Source organism: Lampetra fluviatilis, chromosome 9 (genome assembly GCF_964198595.1).
Source record: "Lampetra fluviatilis chromosome 9, kcLamFluv1.1, whole genome shotgun sequence".
Taxonomy (NCBI): domain Eukaryota; kingdom Metazoa; phylum Chordata; class Hyperoartia; order Petromyzontiformes; family Petromyzontidae; genus Lampetra; species Lampetra fluviatilis.
This window is the reverse complement of record NC_136283.1, coordinates 15,696,609-15,714,704: the sequence shown is the minus strand read 5'-3', so window position 1 is coordinate 15,714,704 and position 18,096 is coordinate 15,696,609. Positions and strand designations below refer to the sequence as shown.

At 48.0% G+C, this 18,096-nt stretch overlaps 1 protein-coding gene across 2 annotated transcripts in view; it reads right to left on the bottom strand.

Moving 5' to 3' along the window:
• The window catches only part of PDE5A (phosphodiesterase 5A), a 45,869-nt gene that overhangs the window by 10,251 nt on the left and 17,522 nt on the right, over positions 1-18,096 (bottom strand). The window contains exons 10-18 of one of the 2 annotated variants that reach the window (XM_078859929.1): positions 17,223-17,331; positions 17,044-17,122; positions 15,652-15,827; positions 13,216-13,266; positions 12,527-12,673; positions 11,105-11,230; positions 8,544-8,638; positions 7,471-7,561; positions 232-332 (exon numbers count right to left, since the gene is read on the bottom strand). In XM_078859929.1, coding sequence (XP_078716055.1) covers positions 232-332; positions 7,471-7,561; positions 8,544-8,638; positions 11,105-11,230; positions 12,527-12,673; positions 13,216-13,266; positions 15,652-15,827; positions 17,044-17,122; positions 17,223-17,331 — 975 coding nt within the window. The remainder of the gene's footprint in view (positions 1-231; positions 333-7,470; positions 7,562-8,543; positions 8,639-11,104; positions 11,231-12,526; positions 12,674-13,215; positions 13,267-15,651; positions 15,828-17,043; positions 17,123-17,222; positions 17,332-18,096) is intronic. The other variant, XM_078859930.1, reaches the window with a different exon arrangement.

The following is an 18,096-nucleotide window of genomic DNA, read 5'->3' as shown; positions in this document are numbered from 1 at the left end:
GAGCAGTTAATCCAAAGTGGTTACATTTCTACTTTCCACTTATGTATCCAGGAAAGCCACACCGAGTCGTAGGACCTTTTTTCAGGTGGGTTTTTATTTTCAGACGTTTCCAGCCAATTAATGATGGGTGCTTATTGTGATGTGTACGTGCAAGCGAGCGTGCCGTTTGCCCATGACACGCGAGCCAACCTGCGTGTGTGTGCACGTGTGCATGCGCGTGTGCGTGCGTACTTGCAGTAGGTGGCCAGGTCTGTGGACAGAATGGCGTGCTCGATCATGCCCACGGCCGAGCGGTACTCCTGCACGGAGAGGCTGCTCAGCATCTCGTTCCCCTGCCACCGACGCCGCCGCGCACCAACCCGGCATCACATATTGTGAAATCACATTCTTCCATTGTTTTTATTTGAACACAGTTGCTGAGCGCTGGCCCAACATCCCACGATTGCAAGCGACCAGCAACAAACAGCACTATTAACCCTTTCCCGATGACGTACATTTACGTTATCAAAACGAAAGCGGACGAAAAGCTCAAATAAAATCGCTTTATCAGTACCGAGGCTCCCACAAGGCCATACGGGAGGACGTGTGGCAGTTTGGCCATAGCGATCATTAGAGTGTGGTCGTGTCGTTCCAGTTCTCTGCGGTGAGTACAATGTAATTTTTTTCCCAAAAGTATTTTAGAAACAAAAGGATTTAGGTACACAGAGGATATGACAGGAGGGTTGACACTCAGTCCAAACAAATTACGGATTACAGTGCAATGGAAACCTTCTTCTTGGTTCTTTCGGTAAAGTCACGTAGAAGGGAAGTAATAAAATAATAAAAATAAAACATAATAAAACAATTCTCACGACGTTTCGGCCACAACGCAAGCAGCCATCCTCAGGCGAAGAATGAAACACCCCAAGCTTGGAGCGTATATTTAAGCTGGGTTAGAGGGGGGGGAGGTGGGAAGAAGAGCGCCTAAACAAAATAATTTGCATATCAAGAGGAATTCAGCATATGGAAAATGCGTAGGAGGTGGGCGGGGGGGGTTCCAAATCAATACTATGCCCGTGCATTATGCAGGATTAGCAGCATCAAAGGGGGGGGGGGAAGGGGGGGAGCATTAACAAAGGAAAGGAATGTTAATAGTATGTAGCTGTAGTTACTAAACAACCACGTAAAAAACTACAGTATAAACTGCATGACAAACTAAAGTATAAACTACATAGCATCATCAGTAAACTTACTATACTCTACAATAAGCTGAGTTACTAACAGTAAGTAATACATGAAAAATTCTACGTTGTAAAAAATTATATAATATGCTTCCATCTAAACTTTATTCTCTTACATCACACGCGTCTATACCGTACTATATACTTTCATAGGCAAAACCAACATTAAATTACATACTGTATTGCTATAAACCACCCTATACCTTATACATTTTTAATATAACACTATGTATTATTCTACCCACCCTAATGTGTATCAAAATGGTTTATTACGTCCTTCCAGTGATTGCTAAGCCAGAATCCATCTTCTCGGTTAAAATTGTCTCTGTGTTTGTAAATGTGGATCGCCTCATGTACGAATCTCTCATGATAGCCAGATGGCTTGCAGAGAACCTCTGTCTTGGAGAAGTCAATGTCATGTGAGCCCACTGAGTTGTAACAGTGATCTGCCACGGCTGAGGTGTTTGTCCTACAGTGTTTCAGGTCAGCTTTATGTTCACGGATGCGGTCCGAGACATGTCGTTTGGTTTCCCCAATGTAACTGCTACCACAGAGGCAACTTAGTTTGTAGACACCAGGGTACTGTATGTCTGGAACCACATCTTTTACAGACGGTACCAGATCACGGATTTTATGTACTGTGTTGAATCGGACCTGGATCTTGTGTTTAATCAGGATTTTGGAGATCTTTTTTGTGACCCCAGCAATGTAGGGTAAGGTGATGGTCTTGAAAGGCTCCTCAACAGGATCCTTCTTGGTGGTTGGAGAGATGGCTTTGCGGATTGTGTAGTCGGAGTAACCATTAGCCTTAAGAGCTTGGCGTACGTGTTTGAGTTCACTGGAAATGTGTTCATGGTCGGAGATGCATTGGGCTCTATGATATAGAGTCTTGATGAGGGAATTCTTCTGGGATGGATGGTGGTGGGAATCCGGTTTTAGATAAGCATCCGTGTGGGTGGCTTTCCTGTAGACAGAGTGGCTCATTGAACCATCAGGTCTCCTTTTGATTAGGACATCCAAAAAGGGTAGCTTGCCATCATTTTCGACTTCCATGGTGAATCTGATGGCTGGGTGTATGGAATTGATATGGTCGAGAAATTGGTCTAGAGCAGGCCGGCCATGTGGCCAGATGACAAAAGTGTCGTCTACGTACCTCTTCCATAAGGTCGGGCGTAGAGTGGCAGTCTGGATGGCGTCCGTCTCAAATTTCTCAATGAAGATGTTGGCTACAACCGGAGATAAGGGGGAGCCCATTGGGGTGCCCTCAATTTGCTTGTAGAAGGTTCCATTCCAGGTGAAGTATGTATTGGTTAAGCAGTGTCTCACCAGGGGGGGTACCCCAGCATTCAGTCCTTGATGAACCAAGTCTTCAATGATTGCGATGGTGTCAGGCACAGGCACCTTGGTGAACAAGGAAACCACATCAAAACTGACAAGCAGGTCGTCTGGGGACAGGGCAATCCCCTTGATTGTTGATACCAGGTCAGTAGAGTTTAGTACTGCAGAGGTGGTTTTTCCAGTGAAAGGCCGTAGGATTTCGGACAAAAAACGAGCCAGTTTGTAAGTCGGGGAGTTGATAGTAGAGACAATGGGACGAAGAGGTGTATCTTCTTTATGTATCTTTGGCAAGCCGTACAATCTTGGTGGCCTGGCTGCAGAAGGTTTCAACGAGAACTGTTTGGTCTGATCAATTAATGCGGTTGAAGCAGAAATGATGTTGTTGGTTTTGGAGACGAGGCTGTTGGTGGGGTCTCTTTTTATTTTTGTATAGCTGCCATCGGTGAGTAGTTCTTGAATTTTGTTGTTGTATTCTATTTTGTCCATGATGACAGTGGCATTGCCTTTGTCGGCTGAGAGGATGACAATGTCATCCCTCTTTTTTAATTGAGCTAATTCAAAACGCTCATCTTTGCTGATGTTGCTAGCTGGCATCTTAGCGTTTTTGAGGGTTACAGAGATTTCCGATCTTGCTACGTCTGCAGCGATGTGACTCAAGCCCTTGAGAGCTACATCTACTCGAGCAATTATATCATTAACTGGTATGTGTCTAGGTGTGACTGCAAAGTTTAGTCCTTTAGCTAAAACGGATTTCAAACCTTCAGAAATAGGACTGTTACTGCGATTAATTACGACTTTGTTAACATCTAGCTTTTCAATGTGTGGGTCCGGTTTCTTGTTTGAGAGGCGGTTGAATTTGGAAATCAAGTTGTCCTTACATTTAGTCGACATAGCGGCAGCTGAAGAGGCAGTCATTTTTTCCACATGTTCCCAATCCGATGTGGACATTGTTGCACTCAAGGATAAGTGTGATTTGTAGAGTGTCTTGTCTAACTGATCTAGTCCGGTGCGCGTAAGTCTGATTTTCTCTGAGATAAGAGCTAAGCTAGTTCTAGACAGAATTCGTTTCGCATTAGAAGAAGTTACAGCAGCAGATGTTAGTGTAAATGCGTAAAAATTCAAGAACTACTCACCGATGGCAGCTATACAAAAATAAAAAGAGACCCCACCAACAGCCTCGTCTCCAAAACCAACAACATCATTTCTGCTTCAACCGCATTAATTGATCAGACCAAACAGTTCTCGTTGAAACCTTCTGCAGCCAGGCCACCAAGATTGTACGGCTTGCCAAAGATACATAAAGAAGATACACCTCTTCGTCCCATTGTCTCTACTATCAACTCCCCGACTTACAAACTGGCTCGTTTTTTGTCCGAAATCCTACGGCCTTTCACTGGAAAAACCACCTCTGCAGTACTAAACTCTACTGACCTGGTATCAACAATCAAGGGGATTGCCCTGTCCCCAGACGACCTGCTTGTCAGTTTTGATGTGGTTTCCTTGTTCACCAAGGTGCCTGTGCCTGACACCATCGCAATCATTGAAGACTTGGTTCATCAAGGACTGAATGCTGGGGTACCCCCCCTGGTGAGACACTGCTTAACCAATACATACTTCACCTGGAATGGAACCTTCTACAAGCAAATTGAGGGCACCCCAATGGGCTCCCCCTTATCTCCGGTTGTAGCCAACATCTTCATGGAGAAATTTGAGACGGACGCCATCCAGACTGCCACTCTACGCCCGACCTTATGGAAGAGGTACGTAGACGACACTTTTGTCATCTGGCCACATGGCCGGCCTGCTCTAGACCAATTTCTCGACCATATCAATTCCATACACCCAGCCATCAGATTCACCATGGAAGTCGAAAATGATGGCAAGCTACCCTTTTTGGATGTCCTAATCAAAAGGAGACCTGATGGTTCAATGAGCCACTCTGTCTACAGGAAAGCCACCCACACGGATGCTTATCTAAAACCGGATTCCCACCACCATCCATCCCAGAAGAATTCCCTCATCAAGACTCTATATCATAGAGCCCAATGCATCTCCGACCATGAACACATTTCCAGTGAACTCAAACACGTACGCCAAGCTCTTAAGGCTAATGGTTACTCCGACTACACAATCCGCAAAGCCATCTCTCCAACCACCAAGAAGGATCCTGTTGAGGAGCCTTTCAAGACCATCACCTTACCATACATTGCTGGGGTCACAAAAAAGATCTCCAAAATCCTGATTAAACACAAGATCCAGGTCCGATTCAACACAGTACATAAAATCCGTGATCTGGTACCGTCTGTAAAAGATGTGGTTCCAGACATACAGTACCCTGGTGTCTACAAACTAAGTTGCCTCTGTGGTAGCAGTTACATTGGGGAAACCAAACGACATGTCTCGGACCGCATCCGTGAACATAAAGCTGACCTGAAACACTGTAGGACAAACACCTCAGCCGTGGCAGATCACTGTTACAACTCAGTGGGCTCACATGACATTGACTTCTCCAAGACAGAGGTTCTCTGCAAGCCATCTGGCTATCATGAGAGATTCGTACATGAGGCGATCCACATTTACAAACACAGAGACAATTTTAACCGAGAAGATGGATTCTGGCTTAGCAATCACTGGAAGGACGTAATAAACCATTTTGATACACATTAGGGTGGGTAGAATAATACATAGTGTTATATTAAAAATGTATAAGGTATAGGGTGGTTTATAGCAATACAGTATGTAATTTAATGTTGGTTTTGCCTATGGAAGTATATAGTACGGTATAGACGCGTGTGATGTAAGAGAATAAAGTTTAGATGGAAGCATATTATATAATTTTTTACAACGTAGAATTTTTCATGTATTACTTACTGTTAGTAACTCAGCTTATTGTAGAGTATAGTAAGTTTACTGATGATGCTATGTAGTTTATACTTTAGTTTGTCATGCAGTTTATACTGTAGTTTTTTACGTGGTTGTTTAGTAACTACAGCTACATACTATTAACATTCCTTTCCTTTGTTAATGCTCCCCCCCTTCCCCCCCCCCTTTGATGCTGCTAATCCTGCATAATGCACGGGCATAGTATTGATTTGGAACCCCCCCCGCCCACCTCCTACGCATTTTCCATATGCTGAATTCCTCTTGATATGCAAATTATTTTGTTTAGGCGCTCTTCTTCCCACCTCCCCCCCCTCTAACCCAGCTTAAATATACGCTCCAAGCTTGGGGTGTTTCATTCTTCGCCTGAGGATGGCTGCTTGCGTTGTGGCCGAAACGTCGTGAGAATTGTTTTATTATGTTTTATTTTTATTATTTTATTACTTCCCTTCTACGTGACTTTACCGAAAGAACCAAGAAGATGAATCCCTGCAGTCACGAAAGCTTTAAATCAATGGAAACCTGTCTAAACCGAATGTTTCAATAAACCGTTTTAATAAAATCTACAACCCTGGTGTCTTCCTAAGCTCTGAGAGCTCTAAGAAACAATTCCCATTGGAGGAGAGGTAGTGAAGGGGATTATGTGTTTGGTGGTAAGCTTCCTCCCTGCCCCTTAGTTTGGCACTTAGATGCTCTAGAGCGGCATTTTTTGGAAATGTATGGGCCCATTCCCGCAGTGTTGGGGAAGCGTGGCTCTTTCCAGTTGGCTATAATGGTGCGTTTTGCCATAACATTGAACATTTGGAATAATGTATTTGCCTTCCTGGAAAGGCCTTGAGGTTTCAACCTCAATAAAGACATTTCTGGTCAGTGTGAGATGCTTGTTTTGTGAATGTGGTTTAAATAGCTAAATTGATCATTTGAAAAAAAAGTGTTAATGTCTGGACATTCCCTAAAGGCATCGTCTGTGTGTTTTAGGGGTGTCCAGAGGGCATCTCGGGCAGCTGGGGGAGGTTGTTTTGTCGAATTTGGCTCTTCTTTGGTTAGTTAAGTAATTGCCATGGAGAACTTTAAATTAGGTTTCTCTGAGGGGGGCTGAGTGAAGATTTTGCAGCGTACTAGTCCAGATTTTGTCTCTTTCGGCAATTCCTACTGTGGTACCATTAAGTGAAAACCAGGTTTTGTTGGTTTTTGGTCGTGGTACAGAGGCTTCATTTGTTAGCAGAGCGTAGGCGACTGATAGCTTGTTTTTTTGTTCAAGGTCCATGATCCACTCTGTTGTTTGGGTGGCAGTCAGGTTCAGAGATAGTTCCTTATCCTGCAAGGCCGCTCTGAGTTGGGCATACCTAAGAATTTGGGAAGTGCGATTATGTGTATAAGTCATGGAAGCGTCATCTTTTTCCTTGTGAGTCTACTATGTTTCAAATTAACCTTACGTTTTTATTTTGCCATTCCTGCCATATTATGGGCTTCTTATTCTGAGAGATGGATTTCCCCATATAGGGGGAATACAAAGCTAGGCCTCTCGGGTATCCTAATTGTTTCTGGAGACGACTCTAGTTTCGCAATGCAAATCTGTAGGGACGAGTACAACGTCTTTAAAGACAACGGAGCTACGCCTCTCCAAATAAAATTAACGCTGAGCAGCTCGTTAATTCCGACAATGGGAAAGGGGTTAAAGTGGATGTCTCTCAACCGTGTCCAACAGCACATCCTCCATTTCCTCCACAAATGGAAGTGTGAACGCGGTGAGGTGCAAACCATCAGGCGTGTATACAACTCGCCGTATTCTGGTGGTACAAGCGGTCTCCCCTCAGCTACCATGTCAGATGCCGTGGAATGGTTCACAACATTAAACATACGAGTGTGGCCTGTTGCTCTTTTCACACGCCATAATAAGGAAAACAAAGAATACCTGGGAATTCACTTCTTGACTTGGGAAAGGTTACGCAAGCTTCACAAAAGAGATGATGATGAGGGGAGGGAATTCCGCATGCCCCCGTGTGCCCCCGGAAGCCCCTCGTGCTCTCACCGGGCTGTTGAGCAGCATGAGGCACTGGTCGAAGTGGTGGTGCTCCAGCATGGAGTGTCCGTAGAGCGTTGCCAGGGGGTGGTCACTCCTGCTGACCGCACAACGAGCTGAGCGTGACTTAAGTGTCTAGCCAATTGGTGATAGTTCACGCAGCGGTAGCGTTCGGATATTATGCACGAAGGCGACACGTCGCTGCCGAACACTTTGCCCTGGATGTGTTTAAGTCGCCTTTGGACAAGAGTCGGTAGCTCAAGAGTTAACGTGTGGAAGTGGTCCTACTCGAGCAACCCACCCACTCGCTCAATCACCCACCCACCTACACACTCACTCACTGACCCGCTCACTCATCAACCCACTTGCTCGCTCACTTGGAATGGGAGTGGGCAGGTCAACAACCAACAAAGAGAAGTGGGGCTACTCTGACAATGCGAGCACGGCTGTGGCTGCGGTGAGACACGGACCATGTGAAGGAGGACCTTACCAGGGCTACAGACCGGACCACATCATCATCAGCCATGATCTATCCACAGCTGGCCACATCCTCATGAGCCTGATCCTGGATAAACATTCGACTGTGGTGGCAGGACACGATAAAAAGAAGAATTCCCCGTGTCTGTGTTTGTGACATTATCCCCACTGAGTGAGTTGGTTTAGAACAAGGGCTATGACGACGGGAGCCATGCTGCATTGCTGGGTTTAGGGACTGGGGCTCAATACTCGCTTGTGAGTAGGGGCTGGCTCTGGGGTGGCTGGGAATGAAAGCGATGGTCAAGATTGCGTGGTTGGTTCAATAAGAGAAATGCCAATCCAGAGCAGCGCAGTGGTAAGGGCCTGGGTTAGATTCCCGACTCGGCGCCTTCCTGTGGAGTTTGTATGTTCGCCCCCTGTTTTGCCGGGATTCCTCTGGGTTCTCCGTTTTTCCCATAGCTAAAGAAAACATGCAATGAAACAAAAACATTTACAATGAAGGTTTATTAAAGGCAATGGCTTAGTCACACAGTATCCTAGCATCTCCACCCAGTGAAATGGGTGTAGCAGAGTCTCCAGGAATGAGAAATGCCCTGGGGTCTTACTTCTTGATATAGGAGTTGTTGAAGCCCCGGTGGTCCAGGTCATGACTCAATGCGGCGATGATCAAGCACAGCATCTCGAGAGGGGTCAGCACATCCTGTGGGACGCGGGCGTGGGGGGGGGGGAGCGCCCGTTGCTCCGTTCGTTATTTGCCCACGCTCAGCACAGATGAGATCAATCATACACGCGCAATCCACACGCAGCTTGCGTGTAAGGTCCATTAGTGTGTAAAGGTGGCGAGATGTTAACTACCTCGCCTGGTATACAGGAGGTCGTGGGTTCGATCCCGACCCTGACGTCTGTAGATTTGGAGTTTGCATGTCTTTCTCCCCGTGGCCGTGTGGATTTTCCTCTGGGTCCTCCGGTTTTTCCCTCCACATTTATAATCAATATGTGCTCAAAGTATTTGGCTGCTATAAATTTCCACGTGATAAGCCACTTCGTCGAGCTATCATTTGTGGCCAAGTTGCCGCGGAAAAAGAGCGATATAGCTCAGTGGACCTTACCTGATGATAATAATAAACAATAGTTTTGTATGTTGCAGGCTAATTGAGATAATTCAGCCCATCATCCCTCAACGGTTGTCCTATGGGTACAGCTGGGATCACGCCCCTGCCATAGGAATGTGAAATATATGCCACTGCTGGCTCAGGGCTGTAAAGAGAAGATGAGCACCGCCCATCAATGCTCATTAGAGTGGGAAATCTCTCTTGACTTTGGAAATCTTCCTCTTCTTCTTTCGTATGGCTGCTGCTGTGGATGCAGCTTCAGTATGTTTGGCCAATACCAGTAACATTGTCCGCTATATTTGGCTATGCAAAACAGGAGGAGAACATACACATTCCACACTCTACAACAACAACACAACAACAACCGCCATTCGCCACTAAGTGGCGGTGACGTCACCACGACGCTTGTGCCAGGCCAAGTGCACCTTGAGGCCACTTGAAGTGTCGAACGCCCGCTGGCAGGAGGTCACGGGGCAGACCCAGCAGGTGCCACGGGTCGACTGACCGAGATGACCGAGATGACTGGCTGATGCACCACCTGTGCCCCCTACCGTACCAACTTGCTGTGCTTTAGCCACCCGGCGCTCCGCTCGTTGTTGTGAGCGTCGCTCCTCCGCCCTCCGTTGTTGTTGGAGGGCGACTGCCTCCAACTGCCCAGTAGCGTCCTTCACGAGCCTCCTCCACTGAGGCCGATCTTGACACCGCTGGTACCAGTCATCGGCAAGTCCACTCAGCTCCACGTCCTCCTGTACCAGATCACTCCATCTCTTCTCTAGCCCGTGCCGTGCCCGTTTAGCCCCCTCGATCCGGCCGAACAAAAGCTGTTTAGGCATGCGGTAGCTGGGCATGCGGGCTACATGACCCAGCCAACGCAGCCTTGCCTGCCGGAGGAGCTCACCGATGGGATTTTGCCCAGATCTTTCAAGGATTTGTGAGCTCCTCACACAATCCAGCCTGGTTAAACCCAGGATGGATCGTAGGCAGGCCAGCCTAAATGTTTCCAACCGGCGAAGATGCTCCATTAGGGGGGTCCACGTTTCGCAAGCGTAGAGAAGGGAGGGAATGACCGTGGCCGAGAAGACCTGAAGCTTCGTGCGGAGCGACAGACCAGGTAGCTTCCACACAGCGTTATGCAACCAATGAAAAGATAATGCCGCTCGACTGATTCGGAGTGAGACCTCTGCTGATAAACTGGAGTCGGTCATAAGCACACTGCCCAGGTATGGGAAACTTCTCACTCTCTCCACAACTGCCCCATCACCGATTGGGATTTGTGGGGGTGGAGTGTCCGATGGTACAAAATACCCAGGCAGGTGCTTAGTTTTGGTGGGGCTAATGGTAAGGCCCCATCTCTTAGTGGCACGCTCCAGTCTCAGCAGTAGCGTCTCCAACTCCTCTTCTGAATGAGCAGCTATTACCAAATCATCGGCACACACACACGACAATCACACACGTACGTGGTCAAGCCAGATAGTACGCGTCGTCAGGAGCAGCGGAGTGTATCGCCGTGACGTCTCCTTCGTATTTGTGTAATACGTTGCATGGTCTGTTTTGGATGACCACAGACGTGCATCAGGAACTATGGAGATGATTGACACTAATAGTGAATACATTTCACTCGTTAGCAGAGCATAGGTTACCGGAACATGCACTGTGTCATTCCAGGTGCTGGTGACAGTTGCTTGGGGCATCTATTATTGGATTCAGGAAACGTCCGTTTACACGAATTAAATGAGTGCCAATAATATTGCATCAGTGGCAGTAACGTGAAGTAAATAACGGGCCGAATAGACGAGAGGCTCTTTAACATTGCGCAATTTTTGTTGGAAAACAAAATCCATGGCTGAAAGCCTCACGCAAGCGACACAGCCTCACGTCCCTCCCCAACCACCCACGTTTGTTGACACTCGCCGTGCGGAAACATTTGCACAGTCACAACAAAACGTTTCACTGAGCCACCAAGCTGCGTCGTCGTGCGAGCGCGCGCGCACGCCGAGGATGAGACATTGCACCGCATTGGCCCCTGCAAACACCGGTGCCAACGTAGAAGGTACCTGAGCCTGTCCCGTCGTGAGCACAGTGAACATGCACTGGCCCGTGTTGAAGGCGTGCCGCCAGTTGTGGTAGGCAATGTTCCTCCGGTAGTTCTTTCTGACACTGAGAATCCATCGGCAAGCGACCTGAAGGGAGGTTAAGATATTTTTTTGTTTGTTTTACGCGCTGGAAGTAAAAGTGGTTTACATGCACTCAACACGTGGGTGCCATTGCGCAGTTACATGTCGGCATTGTCTCTTTTCATATTATTGATGCACGTTCTCGCATTCAGACTCGTGAAATTAGCACGAGGCTCGCAGTGCAGTGTCCTTGCTTGATGACTCGTAAGTACGGAGCCAGTGGTAGCTGTGCCACTGAACATGATGCTCCCTGCCAAAAGTATAAGAGATCTTTCCCTTCGTTTACTTAGTCTGGGCATTGATAATAATCACGTGTTGAGTTCACAAGTTCCTTTGTGATATATGTTAAAATATCCACCATAAATGATAACGAAGCTGTCTCTGAAAGTACGTGCTGCTCCTATCAAAACAAACGAGTTTATGAAGAACAACATTGAAGATGGGATGTAAAGTGGATGTTGTCGCGGTGTAATGTTTAGCGCACTCGACTTGTAATCCAGAAGTTTCCTGTTCGACTCCATGTCTCGGCACGGCTGCTGACACAACGGCATAACTTTACTAAATTCTCCCCACCGCCTCTGTCCACCCAGCGGTATAAATGTCGATCGGCAGATCGCGCGCGCTGAGGTAGAGTGTGGGTAACTCCCACCACCAGGGGTCCGGGCAGTGTAACAGAGTAGGCCAAGATACCATCTGTTGCAGGGGTTCTCTAGAGCAGTGGTTCTCAACATTTTTCGACTCCTGTGACCTCCTAGTTGAATTTTGTATCCGACCCAACGTGGTTCTGAGAAAGGAACGTATAAATAATGCACATCGATATTTTAACCAACTGTCCAATTTGTCATGGCATCCTAACTAGCTAGTAACTGCAAGTGAAAAAAAAAATCATCAGACGCTCTGCACGCGTGACGTAATTTGTTCAAACTCGCCGGTAAATCTTGGAATCAGCGAGTTTAGAAAATTCTTCTGTATCGTGCTCGGTTACCATATTGATTTCAATGTTATCGTCGTTATTTTATATTGGCAAATCCATACATGATCATTCACCAATGACTCTCATGTATGATATAATTTCACAAATTTACAATTTGCCTCATGTACCTCCTGGGACATTGCCACGTACCCCCAGGGATCCGCGTACCCCCCGGTTGAGAACCACTGCTCAATGGCGTTCCCTCACCTGGCAGCCCTTTTTCCAGCAGTGGTGGGGAGCAAGCCATCGCAGGGCTGCCCCCTGACCTCTTCTATCCAGAAAATCCTGCGAAAACGAACGTGCGGCTTGCAAAACGCAGCAACGCCCACCTCATAAGGTATGGAGAACGTCTGCAGCAGCGAGAGGTCCAGGAGCATGCGCAGGGAGCCCACGGCAGTCAGCTCCTCCACCATACCAAAGTCACTGAAGGTGAAGTCCTGGAGGTTCAGCGACTGGGCTGAAGGCACCGACGTCGTCTGCGGGAATCAAGAGGAGAACAACTGACTTGCTGCTCCTGCACGGGAACAGTCAAAGCCACGGTGACTTCCTGCGCAAATAAGCACGGAGGCAGCACTCACTTCCTGTTTGCAGGCCCGAGACAGCACTAGACATTCCACATTCCTATGGTGACAAGTCTATCCACAGGATGCCCACTTAAACGTGAGGTGTTGGGACATTACGACTAAATCACCCTAAATGTGCCCATATCCCATCGGATCTTCGAAGCTAAACGGGGCTAAACCAGGATGGTACTTGAATGCGTGATCACCGTGCATAACAGGAGATATAGGTGGCGGCTACCAGGTGGGCAGCAGAAGGCAATGCAGCTAAATTATTGTATGTACAGCTCTGCTCCTGCATGTATTTGCTCTGCGTCTTCACCAGTCCGCGTTGATTAGCGTGTGGTGAATTCACCTCCCATGACCCATATGGCAGGCGGGAGGGTCTCATCCAGCAGTTGAGTTACTAAATGCTGGTAAATGTGCATGTGAGCTGCACGGCGATCTGGGTTCATTACCTGCAGCTTGGCACATTCGTCCTCGTGGGCTGTGGCATGGTATGACAGCACCTGGAGTCAAACACAGCACACACGTTACTGCTATGACTGCAGGATGCAATGACTGCTACGTATCATTAATACCGCTACCATTACAACTACTTTATTCTCATTATTAATAAGGTCGCTTACCCAGGAAAGGCCTCATCGAGTCTCAAGGCTTATTTATAGGAGGGTCCTGCCAGGTTTTGACAGTCGTGGGTCATCTTGCTGTTGTGTGTGATCCCAATTGAGAAATTTGCAGGGTAATTATTTCAGCTTCGGTATGTTTGGCCAATACCAGTTACATTGTCCGCTATTTTTGGCTATGCAGAACAGGAGAACATACACACTCCACACTCTCCCACACGCTCAAAGACAAATATCCCCCTATAGCCTAAACAGCCTGTTGGGGCAAGTGCTGTGAGTTAGCACCTATGAAGGTCGGAATGGCACACGAAGGAGTGGGTGGCCAGAACCATGCCCGACCGCCTTTGTCTCTTCCCAGTGGCGATGTTTACACACCGCACCAGGTACTCATTTGAGGCCGAATCCACCTAGGGGAAGCCCAGGACCGGTTCAGGTAATCGTCACTAGTGTTGACCATGCACAGGAATCGAACTCGGGTCACTGGGTTGGGAGTGCAATATTCGAACCCCTATACAACTGCTCCCAAACAACAACAGCCGCCATTCACCACTAAGTGGCGGTGACGTCACCACGGCGCTTGTGCCAGGCTATGTGCACGTTAAGGCCACGTGAAGTATCGACGGCCCATTGGCAGAAGGTTACGGGGTAGACCCAGGTGCCATGGGTCAACTGACTGAGATGACTGGCCGATGCACGATCTGTGCCCCCTACTGTGCCAACTTGCTGTGTTTTAGCCACCCGGCACTCCGCTCATAGTTGTGAGCATCGCTCCTCTGCCCTCCATTATTGCTGGAGGGCGACTGCCTCTAACTGCCCAGTAGCATCTTTCACGAGCCTCCACAGAGGCTGATCTTGACACCGCTGGTACCAATCATTGGCAAGTCCACTCAGCTCCACATCCTCTTGTACCACATAACTCCATCTCTTCTCTAGCCCGTGCCACGCCCGTTTAGTCCCCTCTATCCGGCTGAACAAAAGCTGTTTAGGCTGGACATGCGGGTTACATGACCTAGCCAACGCAGCCTTGCCTGCCTGAGGAGCTCACTGATAGGACTTTGTCCAGATCTTTCAAATATTTGTAAGCTCCTCACACAATCCAGCATGGTTAAATCCAAGATGGATCGTAGGCAGGCCAGCCTAAATATTTATAACTGGTGAAGATGTTCCATAAGGGGGGGTTCCACGTTTTGCAAGCGTAGATAAGGGAGGGTATTACCATGGCCGAGAAGACCTGAAGCTTCATGTGGAGCGACAGACCAGGTAGCTTCCACACAGCGTTACACAGCTCGACTGATTCGGAGTGAGACCTCTACTGTCAAACTGGAGCCAGTCATGATCACACTGCCCAGGTATGGAAAACTCTCCACTCTCTCCACAACTGCCCCATCGCCATTGGGAGTTGTGGGGGTGGAGTGTCTGATGGTACAAAATACCCAGGCAGGTGCTTAGTTTTGGTGGGGCTGATGGTAAGGCCCCACCCCTTAGTGGCACGCTCCAGGTTCAGCAGCAACACCTCCCACTCCTCCTCTGATTGAGCAGCAATCACCAGATCATCGGCATTCATAACATGGTTGACCAATAGGGAGCAATCCCTTGACCGCACCCGAGCATCGATCAGCCTCCCATTGTATTTTTACCAGATGAAAATTCCTCTGGTACAGCCATCGAAGGCTTCACGAACTACGTGGTCGAAATAGATGTTAAATAATGTGGGAGTCAGTGGACATCCCTGTCGCACCCCAAGGTAAACAGGGACTCCTGGTCACGTAGTTTTTTCCGGGCCGACTCACCATCATAAAGGTCCTTAATGATTGTGAGCAGAGAGTCAGGGACTCCAAAATTACAAAGAACAACCCAGAGCCCAGGCCTACTGATGATATATAGGCCTTGACACACTCACTCGCACACATAAACTCACTCACACATTACGTCACACTCTGCAGAACAGAGGGAGAACAAACTCCACACAGAAAGGTGCTTGAGTCAGGAATAGAACCCAGGCCCTTCTTGCTGTGAGGCAAAAGTGTTGCCATTGCCCCACCCTGCCACCTAGCCACCCACATTCAGTTGCTTAGGCACCTAAAGCACAAACACTTCCCCAAGCTCCGAATGGCTTTGGCTGTTGATCATCATCCTTGTCATCAGCCATGGTCAATCCACAGCTGGGCTAATGGCCTCCCTAAACCTGGAGGAATGCCATGCAGAACAGGGCAAGAATACACAAACTCCACACACACAGAGGCGCCCTTGTCTGGAGTCGAAACCCACCTCCAGCGTCACGGTCTGCTTGGCCACGGCGCGCGCCACGGCCTCGTACATGCGAGTGTTACGAATGGCCATGCCGCAGAAGATGGCGAAGGCCTCCACGAACTGCTCGTCGTTGCGGTTGAAGGGGCGCACCTCGCCCGCGCCCTCCTCCAGCTTGTTCACCAGCTGGCACACGCCTGTGGGCGCACGCGGGGGAGCCAATGTTGAGAGTCCCGGCACAGGACGACGCCGCGAAACACCGCCGACCGTCCCCGTGTGTACAGTTGCGTCCGATACCGATATAAGTGGATGGTATAGATAGGCATACAGCTTAGGATTAAAGGAATATTTGAATAGTGATGTGCAAATGTGATTGTCAAAGACAAAGATGGTTTATCAGTAGTAGAATTGGGTTTAAGAGAAAACTGTTAATGAGTAACCGCACGTGTAAACCAGCCACATGGTTAATGGCGACTCGGAAGAATTGCTGCATGTGACACGTGCTGGTGCATTTTACAGAGTGACGGTGCTGTTCTTCACAAGATTAATATTAATCACAATAAATGTGCTTGCCCTCGATTTGGAGCACCTGCCCACGTCCTTCATTTCGAGTGTGCAACATAAGTGCATAGCTCCAGTGGCTTCCTAATCTCAGAAGGAAGAGCGTTCTGAAAGTGCGCGATGCGGTGACCGTCTTTGTTCGATGGAAAGCCAAAAGCTGCTGCGAGCATGACTGGATTTCGCATGACTGTTTATGCTCCTTGATGAGATATGGCAGGGGCGAGTCTATCCATAGGACAATCCCACAGTTGAGTTCCACACAAAGTGCTACCAATTTTATTGACCCTATACTGGGATGGACTGAGTGAACCCCCCAACCGGGATCTGAACTCGCCACCTTCCGACTGCGAGCCACACACTCGACCGCTGAGCCACCTGGCCGGATCTCATATATTCTGTCAGTGTTTCTATAATATCCCCTATAGAGTGTGTTTTCATAACACGAATTGGATCAAACGCGATGACTGTATCAGGGAACACATTTTTTCATAACGCGGATGCAAATTGGATATAACGTGATCAAGTGAACATAACTACGTCACGCGAGTAGGAACGAGTGGTCGTGCGGCTGCTTCGGTATAGCACCATCACACAAGGTGGAATGCTGCTGGATGCTTATATGCGTACGCATGTCACGTGTTATCGCGGACTGCACTTGACCCTGTATTATATATTTGTTACAACGCGATGTTTCTTCAGGAACGCAACTCCCGCGCTACAGGAGAACAGACTGTACGTTGTAAAGTACATTTGTGTGAAACTATTTCTTGTATGGTTTCAAATACACTCGCATGTGTGCACACAGCATTTGCAAGGGCAAACGTGTGCTCATTCGTGGCCATGTGAACTCACCAATGACTTCGTTCTTTTTCCGGTTTTGTATCGGAGCACAAAGTAGACTCTTCGTCCTGTAATTACCCCTCTCCTCAACCTTGAACACAGCAAACAACGTGGACATCCATGACCGGCAACCGAAAGGAAGAGAATCCTCCCCATCTGCGTTAGGGATCAGGGAAACCGGCTGTACTCACGGGGAGGTTGAACCGGTTGTCGCGATGCACATCGGCAATGTTGAGGAGAGTGAGCATCTTCATCACAAACTCGGCGTAGATAAAACTCACCGGGTGACTCCGACTTTCACTGCAAGGAAGGCAGAGGCAGGGAGAAGTGACGAACCGATGAGCACAACGTGATAGGAACGCATTCAATCAAGCGTCGTGCAATATCGTCCACTCTCAACACGCAAGTCATGTCAGAAACAAGTCCAGGTTTTGGACGATTTTTGACCCCCCCCCTCCCCTTCGTCACACGGCGTCACAAAAAGTCAGACCCCCCCCTCAAATATGACGTCACAAAGCTCTTCTCCCCCCCCCCCCCAAATTAAACATGTTTCAAATCGCTTTTAACTATTGTCATTGTAGTGCGTATTTAATGTGGCGCTGCACTCTGATGTTGCAGGAGAAAACATTTATTAAAAAGTCTATTTCATCAAGTAGAACGTGTTGTCTAAATATATTTAAAGTTGCGCATTTTGATGTGACGTCACATTTCTCACCCCCCCCCCCCTCGTCACACATCGTCACATATGTCTGACCCCCCCCCCCCCAGGTGCGTGATGTCATTTATGGACGGCCCCAGGGCTTAAAGTCTCACCGGAACGCTGCAAGGCTGACTTGGCACAAGGCACCACTGCTAAGTAACAAGATATGCTTCATCATAATAACAATCCTTCATTATTGTACCATAAATTAACATCATCCTATGAACAAGTTTGTAACAAAAATGTAATGCTGCGACATCGCCGTTGTGTTGGATGTGTGGGGGTGCGCTAGAATAATTTGTGGAGCAGCAGCAGCAGCAGCGTTCCGGCCAGGCCGAGCTGCAATTAGTCACCGAGTACCGATT